Raw genomic sequence first — 26,123 nt, 5'->3', positions numbered from 1 at the left:
CCGGAGATTTAGAGCAGGATGTTATCAGTATGCTGATGACACCCAGATCTACTTCTCCATGTCAACTTCTTCAGGAGATGGCATAACTTCCCTAAATGCTTGCCTGGAAGCAGTAATGGGCTGGATGAGGGAAAATAAACTGAAAGTGAATCCAGATAAGATGGAGGTACTTATTGTGTGGGGTCAGAACTCTAGAGATGATTTTGATCTACCTGTCCTAGATGGGATCACACTTCCCCAAAAGAAACAGGTTTGCAGTCTGGGAGTACTTCTGGATCCACACCTCTCCCTGGTTTCTCAGGTTGAGGCGGTGGCCGGGGTGCTTTCTACCAGCTTTGGCTGATACGCCAGCTGCGTCCGTTTCTTTAGACGAACGACCTCAAAACAGTGGTGCATATGTTGGTAACCTCCAGACTTGACTTCTGCAATGTGCTCTATGTAGGGCTGCCTTTGTACATAGTCCGGAAGCTTCAGTTGGAACAGAACGTGCCGGCCAGGTTGGTCTCTGGGTCATCTCGGAGAGACCACATCACTCCTTTATTGATAGAGTTACACTGGCTTCCAATAGGTTTCCGGGCAAAATACAAAGTGCTTGTCATAACTTATAAAGCCCTAAATGGCTTAGGCCCTGGGTATCTAAGCGAACGTCTCACCTATGTCACCACAGTGTTCTGTACACTTGACATTTGTAAGAAGCCTTTAAAGACAGCCCTGTGTAAAGCACATTACAGTAGTAAACCTATTCCAAGTGTCTTGAGGGTATTAATTTCTCATGAGGATCATTCATAAAACAATTTTCTCCCTACTCACTTGTTGATTGATCGATCATATTTATACCTCCTGATATTAGGGGTGTGCAATTCGATTTGCCATTAAATTGATTTGGGTTGAATTGGTGGTGATTTGCAAATTTGACCCCCTAATTGAATCATACTCAAAATGATTCAATTCGGGGTCAATTCAGGGTTGAGGAGAATCACCCCAAATTGGTTTGGGTGATTCGAATGCTATTTTGAGGCCCATTTTGCTGGAAAAGCATGCCTCAAAACCTCAAATCGAATCACAGATTTTGATTGGTGCACAGCACTACTTGATATGTGTGTCTCTACTGGTGTACACAATTTAACAAATATAAAACAGAGTAAAAACAATTAAAATAATTTCACAGAATAAAAAAAGCTAAAACAATATCATAGGATCAAAATGATTAAACAGTTTAAAGTTTAATTTCAGTTAAAAGTCTGAGAACAGGTGTGTCTTGAGGGCCTTCCTAAAAGCAATCAGAGATGGAGATGCTCTTACATTGACAGGGAGCATATTTTGTTGACAGGGAGCATATGACGACTCAGGATCTGGGGCAGCCACAGAGGCCTGGTCTCGAGTCGCCACTAAAAGAGCTGATGGCAACCGTAACTGGACCTCCCCAGATGATCTTAAATAGGCGGTAGGGTTCATGACAAAGAAGATGGTCTGTTAAATGCCCTGGACTTAAGCCATTGAGGGCTTTATAGGTAATAACCAGCACATTGTATTTCACTCGGAAACATAACTCACGTGCATGAATTTAACTTTCCAAGTACGAAATTTGTCCCAATTCAAAATTGCTCAATTGGTTAGATTCTTTGTTAAATGCCTTTGCTGTCAACAATATATTTGAGAGTTGTAAAAAACGATTACTCATTTTGTTAGAAAAAAGGTCAACAGGTTTTTGAAAATCTTGAAAGTTATACTTAAAAAAAATAAAATAAATCCTGACTTACAATAACCTGCACTTTGTTGATGACACCACTCTGATAGCTGAAAATGTAGATGATCTGCAAGCTCTAGTAATGAAAGTCATGGAGCACCGTGAAAAAGTGGGACTACAACTAAATGTAAAGAAGAATAAACTAATGACAGCGGGTAGAGCAACCAGCCTCACAATTGATAATGAAGACATTGAAGTGGTGGATAGGGTTGCAATGAAGGCTTTGGGAAGGATATTTAGATGCCGTGACGTGTCTATACTTACTAAGATTAGAATAGTTTGGACAGTGGTTTTTCCCATGATACTCTATGGATGTGAAAGCTGGACTTTGAAGAAGCAAGATAGAAAAAAGTATTGACGCTTTTGAACTTTGGTGCTGAAAAAGACTTTTGAGGATACCATGGACAGCCAGGAAAACAAACCAATGGATCATAGAACAAATCAATCCAGAATTTTCACTCGAGGCACAAATGGCTCAAAATATCATACTTTGGACATATGCGAAGATCCAGCTCTCTTGAGAGTCCATAATGCTGGGAAAAGTTGAAGGAAAGAGAAGAAGAGGATGACCAGCAGCAAGGTGGATGGACTCAATTACAACAGCAATGAATGCACCACTAAGAGACCTTAAAGGTCAAGTTAAAGACAGATCATTCTGGAGAGAATTTGTGGTTGCTAAGAGTTGACACTGACTTGATAGTGCTTAATTAGTAAAGCCTAAATATTTTTTATGGCTTATCCCTGAGGCTTTTAGAATGGGCAATGTTCACCTTTTTAAAAAACTTTTAGTTTCAAACATTCTTCATAACGTTGATAATTGATTTATTCTTCTTTTTTTTACAGTATCTGACATTGAAGGTGGTGATGGATTGCAGCTCAGAAAGGAACATGCGCTCAAAGTTTTTGCTTATATCAATTCTTGGACTCAAAGGTTAGTCCAAGCTCAGTTTTTGTGGTCACAATCTGATGTGTGTGGGGGTGGGTGTGTTGGTGCATACATGAACTGTATGGTGAAATATTTGTAGTAAATCTGAAAAATATGTCATAGTCTGAATATTATTATTCCTTTCCCAGTCAACTGTATTTGATATTTAAGACAATATGGTAGAACAGTCCAGAACAAAAGCAGTTCGAGCTAGAGGAGTATCTCATTATGCTTTGCCATAAAATATATCTTGTATATGACATGGAAAGCGGCAAAGTAAGTCTATCTAGGATTTTTATCTGTATTTTAAAATCTTCATTCTTGGCTCCTATTAATTTGAAAAAAAAGCTTTTGCTAGAATTGTCAAAGGGAAAACCATCTTATTGCAGCTAGGAAGGTTTCTGTTTTGAATAAAGAAACCTTGTTATTTGTGATGACTGCACACAGTGTGCAAGGTCTGAACAGAAAAGCAGCATTGTAGTGGAAAAGTCTACCAAATGTTTTGAGAAGACTGCTGCAAATTGCAACACTTTAAATTGAAGGTGTTTCTGAAAATGGACAGTGGTTGGTGAGAAAACCCTTTCGTTCTGACAAAACAGTGACCGTGAGTTTCTGCAAGACTCTACTTGTTATAGGAGAAGCAGATGTTTCTATTCACTAATGTCTAATAAATCTTCTGGAATGTCAGATTTTCTGTGTTAAGCAGGGCTCACTTTGCTAGCAAACTCTTTCATGACACATGCTGCACAGTTGGCTGGGTAAGCTCCTTTTGGTTGAGGAGCAACAGCAGCAATGTTATCACTCATGAGCATTTTAGTAGAAATAGAATATTCCTTGTAATTAATCACCATTGGTAGTAGCGCTCACGGAGATTCTGTGTAGGGCTTCAACTTCCCTTTGAATTTATTTAGATTCTTGCTATTTGATGCATTTTAAATAGAAAATCTATCCACATATGTTTTTTGGTTGGGTATAATTAGCTACAGTGGCAACTAGAAATTTAATTCTGCTGACTGACTGTCCTCTGGATACCCAACGTGAAGTGGTCCTATATGTGTGATACATAGAAAGCATGAAATGGAAGGGGTTTTGCTTAGGTGCAAGAGGTGAATTCCCACTTGCTACTTGAGTCCTCTGGCATGAGTATGCAGAGGAGGAGTAAAATCGGTCTCTCACTACATGGCATTTATTAAAATATTTATATCCCACATTTTTGTCACAGTTGGTACTCTTGGCATCCAGTAATCATAAGGCTCCAGTAAAACATTATCAATGAAACAGAAACAAACCAAATAGCAAACCATAGCTAGTCATGTGCACGGACCGGTTCGGAGGCCATTCTAAAGGCCTCCAGACCAGTCCAGACACGGGGTGGTTTTGTTTCGGGTGGGGGGGTTCCAATAAAAACGGGGGGCTTTACTCACCCCTTCCTTCAAAGTCACCGTATTTTAAAAAAATTTTTTTTTAATTAAGGTGACTTTGAAGGAAGGGGTGAGTAAAGCCCCCCCTGCTTTAATTGGAACCCCCCACCCCAGTGCCGGACCGGTTCCATGCACACCCCTAACCATAGCACCCTTAAATCAGCAACCAACATTCAGTCAAATCAAAGGACGCCACATATCTATGCAATATTGTTTAGACCTGGTGCCTAAAAGTACAAAGGGGTGAGGTTAGCAGGGCTTTACAGGCCAAAGATTTCCAGAATGCCACCAGGGAGAGGGCCTTGTCCCACTTGTGTTGCACTTCAGATGGTGGTGGCATGCAGAGCCAGGCCTCCTCTGACAATTGCAGTGTGCAGGCAAGTTCTAATGGTGGAAGTGGTATTTTAGATATTTGGATCCCAAACCATTTAGAGCTTTAAGGATCAAAAACAGCTCCTTGAATTGGGCCCAGAAACAAGCCAGGAGTTAGAGTTGGTAAAATATTAGCACTATATGGATCGAGTAAACAGGCTCCCATCTATAGTATGGTGACCTGACCTTCCAAAGTCCAATGCCAAGTGAGAGACCTCCCCAGGACCTCTCTTGAGTGTAAGGGAACTTGGCAGGAGGGATGAGGTCAGTGGTGACTGAAAAGATTGGCTGCCTACTAAGCCGAGCCAGAATTTGTTGACCTCTAGTAGTGTGTGTTAACTACTTATAAAAGCACAGATCATTGTATAGTGTTACAAATATCAAGGGCACAAGTATCACAGTATTGTATAAACTCTATATACTGCTCTGCCTGTTGCATAACCATCTGATTCCATAAGGAATCTGTATCCCTGTATAGCGAAGCTGTTCGAAGCCCCGCCAATGCCTTGTTGAGCATCAGTGTGTGGGGTGAGGGCAGGGCTATTTTTTCCAATTCCCCTTCCTATTTGTCATCCAGAAATATGTCCCTGAGGATCATGCAGCATCCCTCAGCAAAACTGCAAATCATCAATAATGGCTCCGGCCTCACCCCTGTGTATGCACCTTTATGGCAGTGGATGGCTGCACAACATGTGGGGCACTTTTCTTTCTTATGAGATCATATACAAGACTGAATCTAAAAGTGTGTAGAATTATTATGTAATCAACCCCAGATTATCTACTTGAATTAGCGTTTAATCTATTTCTCAAGTATTTCAGGAATTTTCATCTTGATTTACTATTTTAAATACCTTTTTAAAAAATACAGGCAATGTCTTTGCTGCTTCAAGGAGTATAAGCATCTGGAGATCTTCAACCAAGTTGTGTGCGCGCTTATAAATCTAGTTATTGCCCAAGTTCAAACTCTTCGAGACCAGCTGTGTAAACATTGCACTATTAACATAGACTCAGCATGGCAAGGTGAGAATAATCCATCTGATGAGCCACTGAATGTAGAAAGAGAATCTCACGGAGCAGAAGAAAATGGAGAACGGCACAAATCTTTAGAGAAGAAGTTAGACTCTGGAAGAACTTGTATCCTGACAGAAGAGGAATCTGCAAAGGGCACTGATGCCTATAGTATATGGAGCACTGAGGAGAAGGAAAAACTTCTGCTTTGCGTAGCGAAAATCTTTCAGATCCAGTTTCCTCTGTATACTGCTTACAAGCATAACACACACCCAACAATAGAGGTACATGTTATCCTACTTGACAAATAATGTGTTATTCTTTCTCATTCCCCCCCCCCCTTTTTTTTTTGGTCTTTGGAGGAACCAAAGCAAAAATAAGCTTTGAATCTTGAATTTATGAAATCTGGCAATAATTGCTCATGTTAAGTAACCTTCATACTATGTATATTTCCCTGTCTGTGATTGCCTCTTTTGTGGTATCCCCATACCAGATAATTTGCAACATGGTCCACATTGGAACATAAATGAGCTAAAAGGCTGAAATGGGCTTACATTTGTTTAGGCACAGTAACTTTTATTTTAATGTGGTAGATATCTGGATGTAGCTGAAGAATGTTCACAACCCAGTTTCATGAAGCGTGAGCAAGCAGGTGAAATTCAAGAGCTGTTATATGTGTTACTGTGGCCACAGTGACCAGTGGAGTTTTTTCTCTCTCTAGGCTGTATCATGAAGTAAAACTCACTATGTGTGGCCATCATGCAGTGAGCTTCCCTGTCTATGAAACACATCATTGACACTCACTGTTGGGGTGAGGAAACCCACTATATGATGGCTCTGATTCTTGCAGTGAGTTGTGTTTCATGATACAAACAGGATGCAGGAAACTCCAGAGGGGTGCTGATCCTCATGGTGAAACTAACATTTAGGCCAGTTCTCAACTCTCATTGTTGAAGTATAGTGGATGTGAATGTTTGTAAATGTGCATTTTTATCATAGAAATAAATTTGTGGTATTCTGTCTAAAGAGTAATATAACTTGAGCAGGAAGTCATTTAGAAATTCCAGTACTGGATTCCTTCCAGCTCCTTGAGATGGGCGTTGAAATCACTGGGCATAAGATCTAGAAACTTGGTTTTCTCTAAAGTAAAATGGAGGAATGTGTACGGCAATGGAAAGGTATCCTGTCCCTTTCTTTGCAGTTGCTCTCTCCAGTCAGGCACCTCTTAGCTGAGAGCTGCTTAATTATTTTTTTTTTAAAAATCCTTGATTGGGAATACAGTATTTGCATGGAAGTATTACATCTGTATCCCACTCTTTCTCCGAGGAGCTCAAAGCAACTTACATGGAAGCTTTCTGTCTTCACAACAGCCTTTTGAGGCAGGCTTGGCAAGAGATGCTGACTGGCCCAAGGGTGCTCAATTAATCTCATGAATGGGCAAGGATTTGAATTTGTGTCTCCTGGTTAAATGTAGACAGTCTGACTACCCTTTGTTGACAATATTGGGGCTAAATTTGAGTTACTCAGTTGGACCACCCCATTATTTTATTTTTATTTTTATTTTATCTTATCTTATTTAAACCATGTAGACTGATTAAGAACTATGCTCAAGAAACCAGTTTCTTGAAGTTTCTGTCCTTACACAGTGTTGCTACACAATTTCAAATAGGGACATTTATCCTCCTTCAGGATGGTTAAATGTTTAGTACCATGAAGCTGTGCCAAGTTATGCACCACCTGTTAACAGTACAGATTCATCTGAGCCACTGTGGGTCAAATACGCAGTGCTTTACTGCAGGTCAATGACCCACAATAGACTTTTAAGGCATACTATCTTACTTTAATGTAAGTACTTCTTGGCAGATGCTGATAGGGATCCAAACACACACAGCTTGACTTTAGTACTGTCAGGGGCCCAGGTCCAACTGCTGGCAAGGGCCAGACTTCTACAGCTTGGGAGGTGGCAAGTATCCAAAGCAGAGGAGGCAGGCATACAGCGTAGATGGGGGTGGGGGAAGAGCAAGCAAGTGCCTAGTTGTTTCTTTCAGTGATGAGTATTTCAGAGGGGATGGGTGAAGTCATTTTGGGAGTTTATAGCAGGTTGGGGGCTGGGATTGGCTATCCATGTCCATTCAACTCCCTGGACCAGGAGGTAGTGGTACTGGAAGTAGATAGTTGATTGACCTACAAGTCTTTTGGCTTTAAGCCCCATGGTGGTTGACAATTACTAGCAATGATAGAGTAGTTAAATGCCAAGTTCAGATCAGAACTGTTTGCCAGTAGTGTGGACAGATAATTTAATGAAGCCCAAATCATCATCTGGTTCATTAGACTCCCTCTAGCTTGTGACGTCTTGCTAATCTGTGGAAGAAAGCCTTCCTGAAATCTGGAATCATTTCTTCAAGGAGATACCTAGTGTCTGTTTTGCTGCCTCACTTAAAGATGTTTTATAGCCATGTCCTATGGATTGTCTTAAACCACAATACAGGCAGCAACATGTGCTGTTTGCAGCCTAAACATAATCTTGTTAGAAAACAGCAGAGCAAAATTTTTATGACTTTTTATCTTGTTTCCTCAGGGAAACTCAAGGCAATGTACATGGTTTGCCTCCCTCCTGCCCCCCACACAATAGGGATTTGAACCCTGGTCCTAGCCTAAACACTCTAACTGCTCCTCCACATTGACTCAGAAACGAGCTTTACTGTACCCCTCTTGCCAGGCAACCTCCCTTACCCCTTAACGTCTGCATGTTCTGAGTATGCATTTGGCCCAGAAAGTCATATAGGATGCTATTCAGTGAGGTCTGCAGGTGATCCCACCCACCAGAGTAATAAATTTGCTCTTGTGTAACACTGATGCCAAGGGTGGTCGCGAATCATAGTTCCAGTTTGCAATGAGATTGTTTGGTCTTCTTACACTGGCAACTATTTCGCTGAATCTAGTTCTCATTGAATTCACCTGCTACATAGGGTTACTATCAAAATATTATTTCCTTGGACATCAAAAAGAATAACTGGTTTGATGTAGAAAGTAATTGTCGGGCAGCTGAGCTGTGGGCAGTGGGCACTATTGGGCACAAGTCCAAAACCGGCTCTGGGAGATTTAGGAGCTCACCAGGAGTAAAGCCGGGCAGGTAGTTGACAGCCAGGAGGGTCAGACAGAAGCCAGATGTCAGGACACACCAAGGGTCAAAAAAGAGTAGTTTCTAGGAGTCAGCAACATGCTAAGGTTCAAAGCTAAGTGGTTACCAGTAGCCAGAGGGTCAGACAGGAGCCAGAAATCAAGAGCAAACGGAGGGTCAAGTAAGGTAAGTAGTTAGGAGCCAGAGGATCAGTCAGGTAATTGGGAGTCTAACACCAAGCCAAGGGTCATTCCAATCAGACAGGAGAGATTCTGAGGCAACTGCACCAGATCAGGAGAATCTTGATAAATCAGGCTTAATAAATAAGAGGCCCAGCCAGGAAGCCTCTTATACTTCCTGCTGCAGGGAAAGGCCAGTGAATGATCTCCCAGGGCAGGACTTGTCTAGGGCTTCAGTGGCCTAGTGATCTGCTGCAATGTAGCAGGTTGCCACAGGGCCCTTGGGGCAGACAGTGCATGATAGTAATAAATTAATATAGTATGTTTTTTATTACTAGATTAATAACTTCAACATGCAAGCCTGTGCTGTTTTCGGACTGCAAAATTCAGTAGCTTTAGAACAAACACTTACATTGTTGGAGGCTTATGAAAGTTGTCTTGAATTCCATTAGATGTGTACATTTTAAAAACAATCTTACATATTGGTTACATTCATACCCTGAAATAATGGTATTTTGTTTCATACAGGATATTTCTGCACAAGAGAGCAATATATTAGGGGCATTCTGTGATATGAATGTAAGTCTACTTTCTTTAAACTTAAGAAACATGTAGGTTTTCTAACTTCTGGCTTGTTAACTTTAAGCCTGAACCCTTCCAGTGGTTTGGGGTGGTCTAGAACAAAATTATGAATTAAAAAGCCTATTAAAACAAACATTAATGTATCAGTAATTTAATTTTTATCCTGCCTTTCCTTTGCTCTGTTCTTGGGATCTCCCTACCAATTAACACTGGCCACCAAAAATGAGCCCAGTTGGAAATCTTTTAAAGTAGTTTTGAAAGAGTTTGGAGCATTCATCTCCAGAAGATGATACATGTAGCAGACACCTCGGTACTAATTCCTGCTATTTGGATGATGTACAAATGGAATTACTTTGTTACTGTCCCTCAATTCTGGACATTTCAACAGGATTTAGTAGTATCCTTTATGGTATTATAGATGGTGGATTCTAGGGATGTGCACGGAACTGCGGATCTGTGGTCCGGCACTGGGGTAGGGGTTCCTTTAAGGGCAGGGGGAGGGTGTACTTACTCCTCCCGCTGCTTTCCCCCCTGCCGGCGCACGGTTTTTTGGTAAGCATTTGGGGCAGCAGGATACCTCCCTGCCATCCCTTCCCCCTCTCGGCAGCAAAAGGCTTCAGAAAGCATTTCTGAAAAAAATTTCAAAAAATTTCCCCAAAAATCGTGCGCCGGCGGGGGGAAAGCGGTGGGAGGAGTAAGTACACGCTCCCCCCACCCTTAAAGGAATCCCCACCCCAGCATTTGAACCGCCGAACCGCCCCGAGATCAGACTGGTCCATGCACATCACTAGTGGATTCCCATACTTTCCAATTCTGTGCTGTGGCATTAAACCAAAATTGTGTGTTCTCCCCCATTAAGCAGGCACAGTGTGGTGCAGAAAAATCTCATATTGATATTACAGACCTGCACACTTGTGACCATCAAGTCAAATGCAGCCCACCAGCCATACACTGTGACCTGCAAGGCATGCAACAACTTTGTTTTTGAGGGGTCAGGCACGTGATAAAAACAGGATGTTAACTGAGGCTCCTATGAATCCTCTACAAACCCATACTGTACAGGATTGGGAATGTGTTTGTCCATGCTATCCACATGCCCCATCTCTGTGGCCATCTGGCTTTCTCTGTGCTAATTGCTGTGTGCTAGGATGTCAGACATCCTAAGCATGGACGCCAGAGGGGCTGTGGATGGGCAAGCATAATCTATCTTTTCCATAATGCTTAGCCTCCATACACATCCATGGAGGATTGTGGAGTGCATTCAGCTTCTGTAGGCTGAAAAGCAGAGTTCTTAAACATAACTTTGAAAAAAGGAATGGGTTATATCCTAATATATGATCACTGGATGGAAGGTGCTTGTACTTTGTTTGGGGGAATTTCCCCTTTCAGTGCTCCATCCCACCTTGTTTCTAAAGATCTCCTGACTCTCAGTAGCTTTGGAGGATGGGCTTCTGTGGAGAAGATGGGGCAGAGAGCTTTGTTTGCACCATTACACAAGCATTATGTATGATGCAGCCTCATGCATTTGCACATATAGACTGCTGAACATGTGATGACCCTGTATGAGAGCCTGATAACCTAAAGGGATGTGGGTTGCAGAGAGTTAGTTGTATATTGGATCTGAAATGAAACCTGTGAGCACTCTGCACATAAAGGCACCCATGGATAAACTTTGAATTGTGCCTGAAACTCATAAGGAGGTCAAGAGAGACAGTGAAGCTTGCTGCAGTCTGAAATTTCAGCATAGTCACTATCCTAACTACATTTTGAAGTTGTGAAATTACAGCCACTTTGGGATACAAATCTGGTTGTGTCCCTCTTTCTCAAAACTGAACAGAAAGGAGGTATTGTAATATAACAAGGTCTGTATGCATAGTTATAAAAAAACCCCTGTATTCTTATTTTCCTAGGATGTAGAAGTACCATTGCACTTGCTTCGCTATGTTTGCTTATTTTGTGGGAAAAATGGTCTTTCCCTCATGAAGGACTGTTTTGAATATGGAACCCCTGAAACGTTGCCATTTCTCATAGCACATGCATTTATCACTGTGGTCTCCAATGTAAGTATAGTTCCAAATTTCTTTCACATGAATGCAATAAATGGAGCCTGAAACTTGTCTTATGGCAAGCGGCTTATTGTGTGAATTTAGTGGGTAGATTGTTAAGACAGGAAATTGCATGTCAGTCCCAATAGCCATAGATTCAAGGTGTGGCTTTTGGTAAATCTCTAATTCTCACTTCTAATAGTACTGATGTCACTTTGAAGTTATGAAATCACTGCCATTTTAATCAGTGAATCGTCTGCATGTATATTGTCTCCTCACAACTCTGAATTAAAACTCCAGATGCAAAGAAACATAACTTACTATTTGCAATATTGTCTTTGTTCCAGTTTCCATCACTTTTTAAAAAAACAACCTTCTAAATTCTTGCTTTCATTATATGTATCTTCTTAGGTGCAAAATTTGTTTGGCACAGGATCCCATTTTCTCTCAGATGTTTCCAGAATGATCAGGAGCTTTTAAAAAATGCACCCAAATTGCACTTTCCTTCCAAGATAGGCTATTAAAATTGCAGGCTGGTGACAGTTGTCCTTTATAAACTGAACTGAAAATATTTGCTCTAAGTTAACATCAAGCAATTTTGTTGCCCTTTAAAAAGTGAGCCAAATTCTTCAAGTCCCTGTGCTCCAAAGTAATGTGCAATAAACAGCACCACAGTAACTTATTTCTTTCCTACCAAGCTCTGTAATTTAAGATACATCCTTATGCAACACATGCAATGGATTTACAAGTACAAATGAGTTTCAGGTATTTGGAAATGGAAAACCACTGGGTAAAAGTGAAGTAATTTCACAATGTTGTATTTTGGCTTAACTTTAAAACAATCACCAAGTTACAAATTTCAGCACAGCATATAAAGAAAACCTAATATTTCATCATGCAATCTATTTATTATTCATTATTTATTTATTGAATTTATATGCCGCCTAGTATAAAAATGTCTAGGTGGTGTACAGAATTAAAACATACAATACAACACATTTAAAATTTCCAAAAAGATAAAAATTATAGATTAAAAACATACTAAAAACACATTAAAATTTAAAAATCAAAACTCAGTTGAAGGCCTGGGAAAACAAGTACGTCTTCAGGGTCCTCCTAAAAGCAAACAGAGAAAGACATGCTCTTATTTCAGCAAGGAGCATGTTCCAAAGCTCTGGGGCAGCCACAGAAAAGGCCTGATCCCGAGTTGCCACCAAATGAGTTTGTGGCACCCGTAGTTGGAGCTCTCCAGATGATCTTAATAGGCGACAGGGTTCGTGACAGAGAAGGCGCTCTCTTAAATACCCTGGACCTAAGCCGTTATGGGCCTTATAGGTAACAACTAGCACTTTGTATCTCAATCGGAAGCCTATCGGCAACCAGTGCAGTTCCTTTAGAATCGATGTTATTCCATCTAGTACGTCCGTCATTGATCCCACCATTCTGTTACCACTTGTCACAGCCTAGTCTCAAACAACCCCGTGATCTTAAAGTAAACTGTAGCCACCAAGTAGCATTTTAGGCTTTCTCTGGCTGAGTCTACCAAAACCAGCCTTCCAAATTTGTTTGTATTAAAAATTAAGTAGTGTGGTAAAGACTTTAGGTGTGAGGTGGAGAAAACAGACAGAAGTTGCAGATTTTTAAATACAAGAAATTCTACTTTGAAAACATTTAAAACAATTGTTCTTTTGGAAAAATTTTAGTACCAAAACAGTAACTAAATGAACATAAGGAAGAAATTAAAATGTGATTAAAATACACCCAAACTGTTCTGTCTACCACTAGGCCCTAACTTCAGAGTCCTTAAAATCACCTCAGCTTCTCCAGCAAACCCGGCTTGTCCTTTGTTTAGCCTTAGGTCCTGCTCTCACTTCATAGTTCTGGGGTTTCAGACCCAGACTGCTGGTGAATGATTCAGCTCTCCAGAGAGACTGACTCTCTCCTAGTGATTTTTCAGCCCTTAATCTTAGCAGTTCTTTTCAGTCCTTCTTCCCCACTCGAGTTCTGCAACGCTTTCCAGCTCTGATGTCCACTTTGATCTTCACTCGGACTCCTGACTACAACTTGAATTGCATTCTTAATGTTTTCTGTCTGCAGAAATACTAGTCAGAATGCTATTTTAAGGCTACTAGTTTCTCTTTATCTATCTATCTATCTATCTATCTATCTATCTATCTATCTATCTATCTATCTATCAGATTTGTACACCGCCCCAAACTTTTGTCTCTGGGCGATTAACAAATAGGATAAAATAAGCTTAAAACATATACAAAAACATACACAAAAACTTAAAACAATTTAACAGTTATTCCCCTGGAATGTATGAAAATTATTGCAGAGGCAAATGGCTACAGGGTACTGTAGAATGTTCTGACCTCTCTAAAATGTTCTAACTTTTCTGTCTCTTCTGAAGAATGCTAATTAAATCTTGAATTTTTGGCACTGATTCTGTTTCTAGTTTGTACTAGCACATATTCTCATGCTGCTGGGCACAAAGCTTATTCTTTTTACAGGTTCATTGTGTCGTGTTTTTTGTTGTTGTTGTTTAAATGCCTATTTCATTTTTGATAGTCATAGAGCAGTGTATGTGAAATGTCCCTGGAAATGGTCTTCTTACATAGTTGGGATAGAAGCCCAGACATATACAGTGGGTATAGGAAAGAATCACCCCCTTTGATAGACCTTAAATTCTGGTTCCCTTACATCCTGAAATGAAAACACAAAGAAAATTCCCTTCACCAGCTGTACTTATCCAATGCAACCTATAACATCCAACTGAAAAACATCACAATTACAGTCCAGAAAAAGTGTCAGAAATAAAAAAACAAGAATTACTGAGATTGAAAAAGGATCACCCCCCCAATGTCAATATTTTGTTGAACCACCTTTTGCTTTAATAACAGCCTTGAGTCTGTTGGGATACTTCTCTATCAACCTTGCACATCTAGACGGAGCAATATTTGCCCACTCCTCCATACAGAACTGTTCAAGTTCGGTCACATTGGATGGTAGGTGTTGGTGGACTGCTATCCTCCCTGGATCCGGTCGGCCCTCCAAACTGGATGGAAGAGCAAGGAGGAAACTGGTAAGAGAGGTTACCAAGAGGCCAATGGCCACTCTGAAGGAGTTAAAGGACTTAATGGCAAAGAGTAGTTGTTCTGTGCATGTGACAACAATTTCACGAGCGCTCCACAGATGTGGCTTGTTCGGGAGGGTTGCAAGGAGAAAGCCACTTCTCAAGAAAGGCCACATTAAAGCTCGTTTGAGCTTTGCCAGAAGGCACCTTGAAGATTCTGATGCCAAATGGAAAAAGGTCTTATGGTCAGATGAGACCAAGATTGAACTATTTGGCCTCAACACCAAACAGTACACCTGGCGTAAATCCAACGCAGCTCACCATCCACAACACACCATACCTACAGTGAAGCATGGAGGTGGCAGCATCCTGTTGTGGGGGTGTTTCTCTGCCTCAGGGACTGGGGCTCTCGTTAGGGTAGAAGGAAAAATGGATGGGGCAAAATACCGTCAGATTCTGGAAGAAAACCTGCTACCCTCTGCCAGACAGTTGAGGATGGGCAGAAGATTCACCTTTCAACATGACAACGATCCGAAGCACACAGCAAAGTTGACCACACAGTGGCTGAAGGAGAAAAAAGTGAACGTCCTCATGTGGCCCAGTCAGAGCCCAGACCTAAATCCCATAGAAAATCTGTGGAGAGATTTGAAGATAGCAGTCCACCAACACCTACCATCCAATGTGACCGAACTTGAACAGTTCTGTATGGAGGAGTGGGCAAATATTGCTCCGTCTAGATGTGCAAGGTTGATAGAGAAGTATCACAACAGACTCAAGGCTGTTATTAAAGCAAAAGGTGGTTCAACAAAATATTGACATTGGGGGGGTGATCCTTTTTCAATCTCAGTAATTCTTGTTTTTTGTTTCTGACACTTTTTCTGGACTGTAATTGTTATGTTTTTCAGTTGGATGTTATAGGTTGCATTGGATAAGTACAGCTGGTGAAGGGAATTTTCTTTGTGTTTTCATTTCAGGATGTAAGGGAACCAGAATTTAAGGTCTATCAAAGGGGGTGATTCTTTCCTATACCCACTGTATTTAAATATATAAAATCCTTTGATTTAAAAAGGGATTCAGGCAAGAGCCACTTTAATGTATACTTTAAAAAGGAAAAAGAAAGAAAGAAATGTGATGTAGGGATGAGCACTGAATTGCTTTGGTGCACATCCAAGGGCAGCTAGGGGTTCCCTTAAGGGGAGGCAGGCAGGCCGGCCCTACCTGCCCGTCCTCCAAGCCCCTACTGGCCTGTCATGGTGCTGTTGAAGCAGAAATACTGTGCAAGTGGCTGCTTGTACCGCGTGCCCCTTTCAAGTGCCGCGGCGATGGGATGCCTCCATTGTTTGAAAAATCTCTTTTACTCATTTCTTTACCCCAGAAGAAGCAGCAGAAACCAATGTAGCCTGATAGGTAGGAGACTCCTCCAACCTCCCAGGAGCCAGGTCAACCCCTTGGCCAGGAACTGGCTTGGGTGAGACCACGTGTGCAGGGGGCTGCAGGCTCATCTCCCCTGCAGATTTCGGCTGGCTTGATGCTCACCTTTCTTCCTACCCCAGTCTTTCCTGCCACACATGTACTTAGACAGGAAGAGAAAACTAGCCTGGAAAGCAGACTGGAAGGATTGGCCCAATCCCAAAATATGAATGTACATATGACCATATGAATGTGCAAAAGCTCTTGTGGAATGTACAAACGCTCTTTGAAGAAATATACTTTCTGCCTTTTTAGTGACAAGGTTCTGTGTGTCTTAACCAAATTGCTGGTGTGACATTTCTATTTATGCTGTTATTTATTTATTTGCTGTATAGATCAGAATATGGCTGCACATCCCTGCTGTTATGCAACATATTATACCATTTAGGACTTACGTTATCAGGTATGTTTTGTAGATGCTTCCCATTCTTGGGTTTTCTTTGAATATTGCTGAACAGTATTAATCTAAAGCAGAGATTTCCAACCTTTTAAAACAAATGTACCCATTCTATTGCAAATATTTAGCTCAGGTACCCGAGAGAGAGGTAGAGGGGTGTGTGTGTGTGTGTTAGTGTGTTACACACGCTCTCCCTCAGATCCAGTACTGGAGACTGACTACTTCAGTCACTGACTTACATCCAGACTAAATCACTAGTGAGTACTCCCATTGAAATGAATTGGACAAGTAAACTTTCATCATCATCACCAACATCAAATAAACTTGTCCCATTAATTTCAGTGGCAGTATTTCGTGCTAATTTTGTGAAATCTATTAGGCAGTTTGAGAGGAGGGGTATGCTGAACTTAAGCACATAGCCAGCCAATCAGGAGCAGAGGAGGAGGGTCTTCACCTTCCCTCCTGCCCTTCTGCAGTGGACATGTAGCCGAGGATGTATCAACTTCAAGCCAGTGATCCTTAGATGGGGAATAAATAATGTGTTTGCAGCATGGGGAGGCAACCAATGACATTTAGGTTAAGTTACTGGTTTGGCAGTTTATCTTTTAATCTTGTGTTTTGCTTATACTATAGTGCCGTGTGTGTGTGTGTGTGTGAGAGAGAAAAACAAATGTGTATTTTCAAATTCCCCTTTTTGCCTTCCACGCTGGCACTGTATAAATAACAACACTTCTTTGACTTGGTCTCTGTGCTTTACATGAATGGGCTTTGCGCCTGCGCAGAGACCACATCGGAGCTTCCAAGCTAGAGAACTGCTTTTTTGGCGGTAACCCCGCCCCCTCGGTATATAGGCGGCTATGCGAGCTTCCCTCTCTAGTCTTTCTTCGTCCGCGATCGAAGACACATCATTGAGCTCTTCCTTGCTAGACGCTTCGCAAGTACTGCATTCTCCTTCCCTCTTTTCTCCTTATTTTAGTTCAGTACTTCCCTTCTTTAGCGTTTTTATTTCACCCCTACCTCCCCCCCCCCGATAATTCTTAGTTTCGTTTTCCACCTCGTCGTTGCTTTTGGGCCCAGCGTCCTATGGATCCTTCGCCTCTGCTTCTCTCCGTTTACCTTCTTTGGCCTATGGCAAAGACTACAAAATTTAAGCAGTGTGGTCGCTGCAAATGCAAGATCCCTTCGACTGACAGCCACAAGCTCTGCCTTTTTTGCCTTGAAGAGTCCCATAAAGTTGGCTCTTGCCTATACTGTGCTGCCTTTATCAAACAGGCGCCCAAGAATTGGGCCTCTCGACTTCGTTCTTGTCTTTGGGTACAGTCGTTCCAACCTATGGGCTCGGACAAACTGTCCACCATGCAGGTTTTGTCCAATACCTCTCCTGTAGCCCGGGGCATATAGCCCATTTCTTCTCCTCCGGGAGTCTCGGCAACTACCCCCGAGGTGAATGTGCCTGTCGATCCCGCAGCTCGGGCTTTGATGTCGATAACGAGAAGTTCGGTGGCAGTGTCTATTTCGACGGCGGTGTTGATTGAACCACGTTCTATCCAACCGTCCAAAAAGAAAAAGAGAAAGAAGGACCATCACGCTCCTTCTGAACCTCCAACTAAAAAGCAGAAGTTGACGCACGATACCGAATGTCGATCCCAAACCCTACACACTGAAACTGTCCTAGATACCGAGGTCGCTTATGGCTCCAGCCCACACGATCCTGTGAAAGAGTCCGACCACGACTCTCAGCCTGAGGAGCTCCCTCCCGAACAACCATGCCGCTGGGCCAACTGGGATTTGGAAGCTGCTCTGGATGAGGGCTATGCCAGATAAGTTGAGGAAGAGGCTGATTACTTCTAAACTCATCAAGACGTTCGCCAATGCCATCGGACCTCAACGGCTGCAGAGCCTCCCCTTCGACGTTGTGCCTCCCCTTGCTCTTCTATACTGGCCTACTCGGCCTCAGTTTCGCTCCCAAACCCGCCTTTGGGATCGGCAACTTTGCCTCCTTCTCCCCCTCCCCAGACCACATCTCTTCTACCTGCATGGGTTCCACCCAGAAACTTGCCGGTGCAGGCAGCCACGGCTACTATGGCCCCCGACTCCAGGCCAACACCTCAGCTCCAGATTCTACCCCTTCAACCTCCAGTATCGACTGACTCGTTGGACTTGTCTTCGGACGAAGAGGGCCCGGAATCCTCCCTGTCCGATTGGATATCTTTGGGCTCTTCGCCCCCCTCTTTATTTCTGGACCCGAGGCCCAGTTCTCCATCGGAGGACTTCCATATTTATACAGACTTTGTCTCATGTATGGTAGCTTCCTGTGGAGTCCAACTTGCCCAGGGAGACAAATCTGAACCTGAACCTGTCTTTCAATTAATTGAGGAGGGCGCCCGCCCATCGGTATCGTTACCGTTGAACCCGTCCATTCTTAAAGTAGCCAAGACTTGTTGGATCAAGCCGTCCTCCCTCCCACAAACATCTAAATGGCTTGACTCCTTTTACAAAGTTCATGCATCCATGGAACAGGATGATTCCTTTTTGAAGCAACATCCTTCTACAGATTCGATTGTGCTCGAATCTTCCCTTTCTAATTTCAGGGGCTATTCCTCTTCCACCCCACCCGACAAGGAGGGAAAGAAACTGGACAGGTTTGGAAGACGTTTATACTCAATTGCTTCTTTATTGACTAGAATCACAAATTATCAGGCATACTATGCCAAGTATCAATCCTTTCTTTGGGACCTAGTTGCTCCATTCGAGAGGGGCCGCCAAAGTAATGGCAATTTCTGTTGCCCTCCGTCGCCATGCCTGGCTCAGATCTTCCGGTCTCACCCCCAATGCCAGATCCAGAGTTGAGGATTTACCCTTCGATGGCTCCTCCCTATTCGGAGAGAAAACAGATGATACTCTTCAGAAAGTACAGAAACTGCTTCTGCCTCGGGTTCTGCACTCCCTTCTGTGGTGGACGGACACGACCAACCTCACCGTTGGTTCCCCCTTCCACCCTCCCCATCCAGCCCTTCTACTCACCATGGATGCATCTTTGGACAGTTGGGGTGCTCATGCCAACAACTACAACATCCACGGCATCTGGACCCCGGCCGAAGCCTTCCATCATATCAATTATCTCAAACTCTTAGCGATATTCAAAGCTTTGAAAGCCTTCCTTCCCCTGATACAAGGCTCTCATGTCCTCGTTCAGACAGACAATACTACTGCCAAAGCTTACCTGAACAGACAGGGCAGCACCTCTTCCACCCCCCTCCTGTTCCTGTCCATGGACCTATGGCTTTGGTGCATTCACCACGATATCACGTCCTGGGCGGTCCACATACAAGGCCAAGACAATGTCACGGCGGACAGACTAAGCAGGACTCAAACATCTCACAAATGGCAACTACATCCCCCCACGCTCTGCTCCCTCTTCCACCGTTGGCTCCTCTAAGAAATAGACCCCTTCACGTCAGAGGCGGCGCAATGTCACCAGTATTGTTCTAGGTCTGGGATCGGACCCAATTCCCTGGGAGATGCATTTGCCCTACCTTGGACGAACTGCTTCTTCTATGCCTTCCCTCCAATCCCTCTGCTTCCTCGAGTCCTTCAGAAGATCTCCCAGGACCACCTATATCACATCCTCATCGCCCCGTGGTGGCCCAGGTGGCCCTGGTTTCCCCAAATTCTTCGTCTATCCAACCACCAGTACCACTGCCTCCCAAACATCCCTCACCTCCTCTCCATGCAGAACGGTCGCTTTCTCCATCCAGACCTACAGCGTCTCCACCTCACATCCTGGCACATAGTCCCGCCCTCCCGGCAGACCTGCTACGAATAGTCCAGGCCTTGCGCAAACCATCCACGGTCTCCTCTTACTCCCACAAGTGGACCCGCTTTCAAACCTATCTAAAAGACAGAGAAATTCCCCTACACTCTGTTTCTGTGGAACATATTTGTGCCTACTTACTATCCCTCAAGCAGGCCGGTAAAATCCCGTCCTTGCGGGTCCACCTGGCAGCCATAGTGGCTAACTCCCCCACCTCCACACCCTCGTGGTTCCAACACCCTACTGTCAAGCGCTTCCTTAAAGGGCTTACTCATCTTTATCCAGACCCGCCAGTCATGGCCCCAGCTTGAGACCTGACTTTGGTTCTCTCTTCGCTCATGAACGCTCCCTTCAAACCCATGGCTACGATTTCTCTCGATCTCCTTTCCTGTATGGTAGCCTTCCTCACGGCTATCACCTCGGCCAGACGGGTCAGTGAACTCAGGGGTCTTAGAGTTGACCCTCCTTATCTCACCTTCCAGAAGGAAAAGGCCGTCCTGCTACCTGACATTGCCTTTCTTCCGAAGGTAGTCACATTGTTTCACCGTTCCCAACCAATCTCCTTACCGGCATTTCTCGCCGAGCCGGCAACTGTAGCCGAATGACGCCTCCACACTCTAGACGTCCGAATGGCGCTCGCCTTCTATGTTGACTGCACCTCTACCCTTCGAACCTCCAATCTCTCTTTGTGCTCCACTCTGGCCCTAACAGGGGCAAACAGGCCTCTGCACAGACCATATCCAGATGGGTGGTCCGAACCTTCTACCTGGCATACCAGATCGCCAAGAAGCCTCTTCCACTCTCTCTTAAAGCAAATTCAACGAGAGCGGTTGCGCTGTCTACTGCCTTTGACAGATCTATTCCCCTAGATGTCATCTGCCAGGTGGCTATGTGGGCGTCAAAGCACTCCTTCATACACCATTACGTCCTGGATGTCCCAGCCAGAAAAGACACAGCGTTTGGCAGGGCTGTGCTACAATGTATCTTCACCTGATCCCGCCTCCAGGTGAGCATGGCACGGGTGCCGCTTGCTATGTGCCCATTCGTGTAAAGCACAGAGACCATGTCGAAGAACGACAGGTTGCTTACCTGTAACTTGGGTTCTTCTAGTGGTCACCTGTGCTCTTACACGCCCACCCATCCTCCCCCTTCTCATGTTTCTTCTAGTCTCTTTCAGATTGCGGACTCAGAAGACTGGAGAGGGAAGCCCACGCAGCCGCCTATATACCGAGAGGGCGGGGTTACTGCCAAAAAAGCAGTTCTCTAGCTTGGAAGCTCCGATGTGGTCTCTGCGCAGGCGCAAAGCCCATTCGTGTAAGAGCACAGATGACCACTAGAAGAACCCAAGTTACAGGTAAGCAACTTGTCGTTCCAGGCTATATGTTTTGTATTAACAGTGAGTAGCATCCACAGTTGTCAGCAGGGGGAGAAGAAGTGGCCCTATTCATCCCCAGCACAGTATCCCTTCAGTGGTTGTTGTAGGTGTCTATCTTATGGATCTGGATAGTGAGGCCTCGACAGTCATAAAAACTGGTTCTGCATCTGCGCAGGACTGCTTTGGGTAATACTGATTAGCTCCTCGTGACGCCTTTTAACTGCCTCTGCACACACCGTGTAGTACCTATACTGGCAGTTAGGTGTCCGTTGCTCAGTTTCTTCCTGACCGCCGACGCGTTCAAACCTCGGAAACTTTGTTGGTCCTCGGAAAGTAATTTGTTGTTTTGCTCAGACAATACGACCTTAGGACAGCCCACGACTGTTCTTCACTTACCCCTAAATGGAAAAGAATATATTTATTTTTTTGGACAAACGGATTGACCACGGATCGGCAACAACGAATGGCAAGTCTAACGTTTCCAACTTTGTCCCTTATTTGTCTACAAGGCTTGCCTCTGGACTGTGTTTCTGACTTCCCCTTATCACGATAGGGACAAGTGGTAATATATAAAGGAGAAAGCCAAGCAACTGCTGATTCTTTTGCCCATGAGTGCGTCTATGAAGGAGAAAACCACCTTTAAGTGGTGTATCCACTGCAGGGCTAAACTCCTGTAAATAGACGGACATCAGCTTTGTTTCCTCTGCCTTGGAGAGGAACACTGCACGACTACTTGCCCTATATGTAAGACCTTTTCTAGTCACACTCTGAAAAATAGGGCGGCGCGACTGAAAGTTTCCTTATTGGAGTGCGCGCTCTGCCCCTCTACCTCGTCTTTCCCGCTGAGGGCTTCTCACACGCAGTCTAAACCCTTGGTGTCTGGGTCCGCTCTTCTTCCTTCCTCGAGCACAGCTCGTAGTACTATGGGGACCTCCCTTAAGGCTTTGAAGTCGAGCCTGTTTAAAGAGCCCTCGCTGCTGAAGAACGGCAGCCCTGAGTACTGGTGCTCCTCGCTATCGGCATGCACAGCAGCGAAGAGGCATATGGCAGCTCTGGCTTCAGAGCATACTCCGTTTCTGTCGGGACTGCAAGCAGAGCTGATGAGGTGCAGGGCAAAGTCATTGTCACCTGCCCCAACCTCACGGCAATCGCCTTCCACCCCGAGCTTGATGCCGAGTAGAGGAGCGCCTACTCGACATTGGAAGCATGCTGGCAAAGCGGGAGACCTGGACTCATCGAAGTCAAAAGGAAAAGGCGCTACTTCATCACGGAAGCCAACGTCGACAGCCGTTGCTCAAATCAACATTGGCTCAGAAACCAACCTTGACGTCGACAGCTATTGCTCTGCCGACATCGAGAATCTCTCCAAACCTTAATAATGGTCCATCTTCAGCAAGTGTGGGGGACATAGCTTCTCATGTTGAACAGGAAATCTTGGATTTAGAAATTCAGGTTGAGGTGGCACCAACAGATGGAGAGATGGGGTGGACTCTGACCTCCTGCAACTCCTCCCACCTCTACTTTCCAGGGGTTTACTTCCCAGGGTTTGGATGATGGTGACGATGATGTTAGTCTTCCTCCACCGAAGACACCTTTCACACATGCTCAGAAGACACCAATAGGTTTATGTCCATTGGGAGGGTGGGGTGATGCTAGCATCACTCCATCTCCTGAAGAATTTCTGTTATTAAGGGAGTGGCAGTTAGAGAGGCTAAGGAGACCCCAGCTCCCAGACCGCTCTGTTGCTGTTACGACCCAGACTACACCGTGCATCCTACCTTGTACTTCAATTTTAGTTCAGACTACCACTCCTTTAACGGATGTGCTGAGAGGCATAAATACTGCAGTTCAGACCTTAGATCCTTATCCAAGCAAGCCACCTGTGAAAGATTCCTCAGTGCCGGCCACCATCCCACTGGCTTGCCCTATTAGAACTGTATCTGTTCAGACCTCTTTACCACCACTGCCAGCACCTGCCACCCAGATGTTGTGTGTCAGCCGTAAGGAGCCGTTGCCTTTGGAACCAACAGACTTACCGGATGATGTGCCTTCATCCTCTGAAGAAGAGGAGTAGCCCTCTGACTCCTCGAGGGATGACCCCAAGGACGACTCGGACAACCAGCTTCCACAAGACCCCAGTCAAGATGTTGTGACTCTTCCTTCTGATTCACCTACGGAAGAAATGAGTTCTTACAATCAGCAAATAGCAGAGATGGCAGAAGTGCTAGGTCTCGATCTCACTCAAAAGACAACGGAATTGGATGACCCTGTATATAATTTCTTAAAGAAGTCATCTGGTTCACAACCAGTTTATCTACCAATGCTCCCAGTGATTACAAAGGCAGCTAAGTCTGCATGGGCGATCTTGCAGACTTCAACGTCCTCCTCAAAGCGCCTTGAGTCTCTATACAGAATAAAGGAGCAAGACAATGAATAACTGATTAAGCACCCAGTGCCTAATTCACTGCTTATTGACTGTGCTTCTTTGGCAAAATCAGGTAGGAGGCATACTACACTGGCAGACAAGGAGGGCAGGAAGCTTGATGTTTTTGCTAGAAAGGCTTGCCTATCCATTAAAATCTCAAACTACATCGCTTGCCTTGCAAAGTATACGTTATTATTATTATTATTATTATTATTATTATTATTACATTTATATCCCACTCTTCCTCCAAGGAGCCTAGAGCGGTGTACTACATACTTGAGTTACTCTTTCACAACAACCCTGTGAAGTAGGTTAGGCTGAGAGAGAAGAAGTGACTGGCCCAGAGTCACCTAGCTAGTTTTATGGCTGAATGGGGATTTGAACTCGGGTCTCCCCGGTCCTAGTCCAGCACTCTAATCACTACACCACGCTGGCTCTCTTATGGGAAGGTCTCCATGAACAGAGAACCTCTTTAACATCAGAAGAATTTCAAAAGTGTTTTGATACTGTTTTCCTGAAGACCACAGTGACTACGCACCAGCAGTTGGCCAATGCCAAACACTTGGCAGAGTCCGAGTCATGCACTCTCACAACTGTGGTGATGTTGCAACGCCACGCATGGCTGCGATCGACTGCTTTGATGCAGGATATGCGTGATCACATAGAATCATTGCACTTTCATGGAAAAGGATTGTTTGCAGAGCAAACGGATGATACTATGGAGCACTTAAAGAAATCTAAAATGACGACCAAGACGTTCGCAGCTCAATGTTCTGGTAACAATAGGTTTCAGCCATATCAGCGGAGACTAGGCTTCTACAGGAGGAATGAGCGCAAGGAGTATAAGAGACCCTTTAATCGCTACAATCGTAGAAATTACATGCAGAGAACCAAGCCAGAACAGCAGGGATGCAATAAAGCTGCACAGCAACCAAAGCAACATCTTTGATTGTTCCCTGAACCCACAATTACAAAGAGGGCATTCCTCCTGCAAGACAGATTCATTCGCATAAGGGAGATGGTATTACACTTGTATGCCAATCCACAACAACAGGCCAGGTCAATCCAGGTTCTAATGGGCCTGATGGCCTCTTGTACTTCAACTGTTCACTACGCAAAGCTTCTCATGAGGAAACTGCAGATGTGGTACCTGAGTGTATTTTGCCCCAGGATCTGTCCCTTCAAATTCCTCACGGAATGCTGAACTCCTTGTTGTGGTGGACAAGAGACACAAACATTCAAATAGGGGTTCCATTTCAGACCCCGATACCCACTTACACGTTGACCACGGATGCTTCCATACTCAGATGGGGAGCTCATCTAGGGGACCACAGGGCACAAGGCCGGTGGAACCAGTGAGAGACGAAACATCATATTAATTTCCTAGAGCTTCTGGCAGCATACAGAGCACTGCAAACCTTTCAGGACATCATTCAGGAGGGGGTGCTACAACTACAGATGGACAATACCACCACAATCGCTTACATAAACAATCAAAGGGAATGGTGTCAAAATCATTGTGCCATCTAGGGCTCCAGGTGTGGAACTGGTGCATTGCAAGGCATGTAAACCTGGTAGCAATACACATAAGAGGACAGGACAATGTCCTAGCGGACACATTAAGCAAATCTCCCATCCTTCAGCAACACGAATGGGAGCTCAACTCCCAGTTATTGAAGGAGCTATTCCTTGCCTGGGGGACTCCGACTGTCGACCTGTTTGTGACATCAACAAACAAGAAATGCAGCCAGTACTGTTCCAGAATGGGGGAGGGCCACCTATTCAAGGGGGATGCCTTCCAATACTCTTGGACGCAAAGTATGTTTTACTTGTACCCTCCATATCCCCTATTAAACAGGGTCATAGCCAAGCTTCTGCAGGACAGCACCAGAGCGATTCATGTCACCCCTTGGTGGCCCAGACAGCCGTGGTTCCCCCAACCTTTATGTCTATCAAACCACACATACAAGAGGTTACCTCAGCGAGAGGACCTGATATCTCAACAAGAAGGCCAAATACTCCATCCCAACCTGTCTGTCTTCAATCTGACAGCGTGGAGAGTGGGTTACTGAGGAAGATATTAAGGAACAGCAGGAGGCTATCAACTAGGAGGAATTATCTCTCCAAATTTAAGAGGTTCTCATCATATGCCGCTGAGCACCAATT

At 44.2% G+C, this 26,123-nt stretch overlaps 1 protein-coding gene and 1 long non-coding RNA gene across 6 annotated transcripts in view; one reads left to right on the top strand and one right to left on the bottom strand.

The window, feature by feature from the left end:
* The window catches only part of USP34 (ubiquitin specific peptidase 34), a 234,500-nt gene that overhangs the window by 21,948 nt on the left and 186,429 nt on the right, over window positions 1–26,123 (top strand). For 4 of the 5 annotated variants that reach the window (XM_053247423.1, XM_053247433.1, XM_053247443.1 and 1 more), the window contains exons 2-6: window positions 2,591–2,678; window positions 5,334–5,757; window positions 9,302–9,352; window positions 11,266–11,415; window positions 16,282–16,349. In XM_053247423.1, the coding sequence (XP_053103398.1) occupies window positions 2,591–2,678; window positions 5,334–5,757; window positions 9,302–9,352; window positions 11,266–11,415; window positions 16,282–16,349 (781 nt within the window). Of the gene's footprint in view, window positions 1–2,590; window positions 2,679–5,333; window positions 5,758–9,301; window positions 9,353–11,265; window positions 11,416–16,281; window positions 16,350–21,494; window positions 21,512–26,123 lie in introns of those variants that run through there. The other variant, XM_053247452.1, reaches the window with a different exon arrangement.
* LOC128323757 (uncharacterized) lies at window positions 19,009–23,680 on the bottom strand. Its single transcript, XR_008306455.1, has 3 exons — window positions 23,569–23,680; window positions 21,779–21,930; window positions 19,009–19,218 (listed from the first exon to the last, which is right to left on the bottom strand). It is a non-coding gene; the product is annotated as an uncharacterized LOC128323757 (long non-coding RNA).

Source organism: Hemicordylus capensis, chromosome 1 (assembly GCF_027244095.1).
Source record: "Hemicordylus capensis ecotype Gifberg chromosome 1, rHemCap1.1.pri, whole genome shotgun sequence".
NCBI lineage: Eukaryota > Metazoa > Chordata > Lepidosauria > Squamata > Cordylidae > Hemicordylus > Hemicordylus capensis.
The sequence above is the reverse complement of the archived record's forward strand: the minus strand, read 5'-3'. Positions and strand labels throughout refer to the sequence as shown.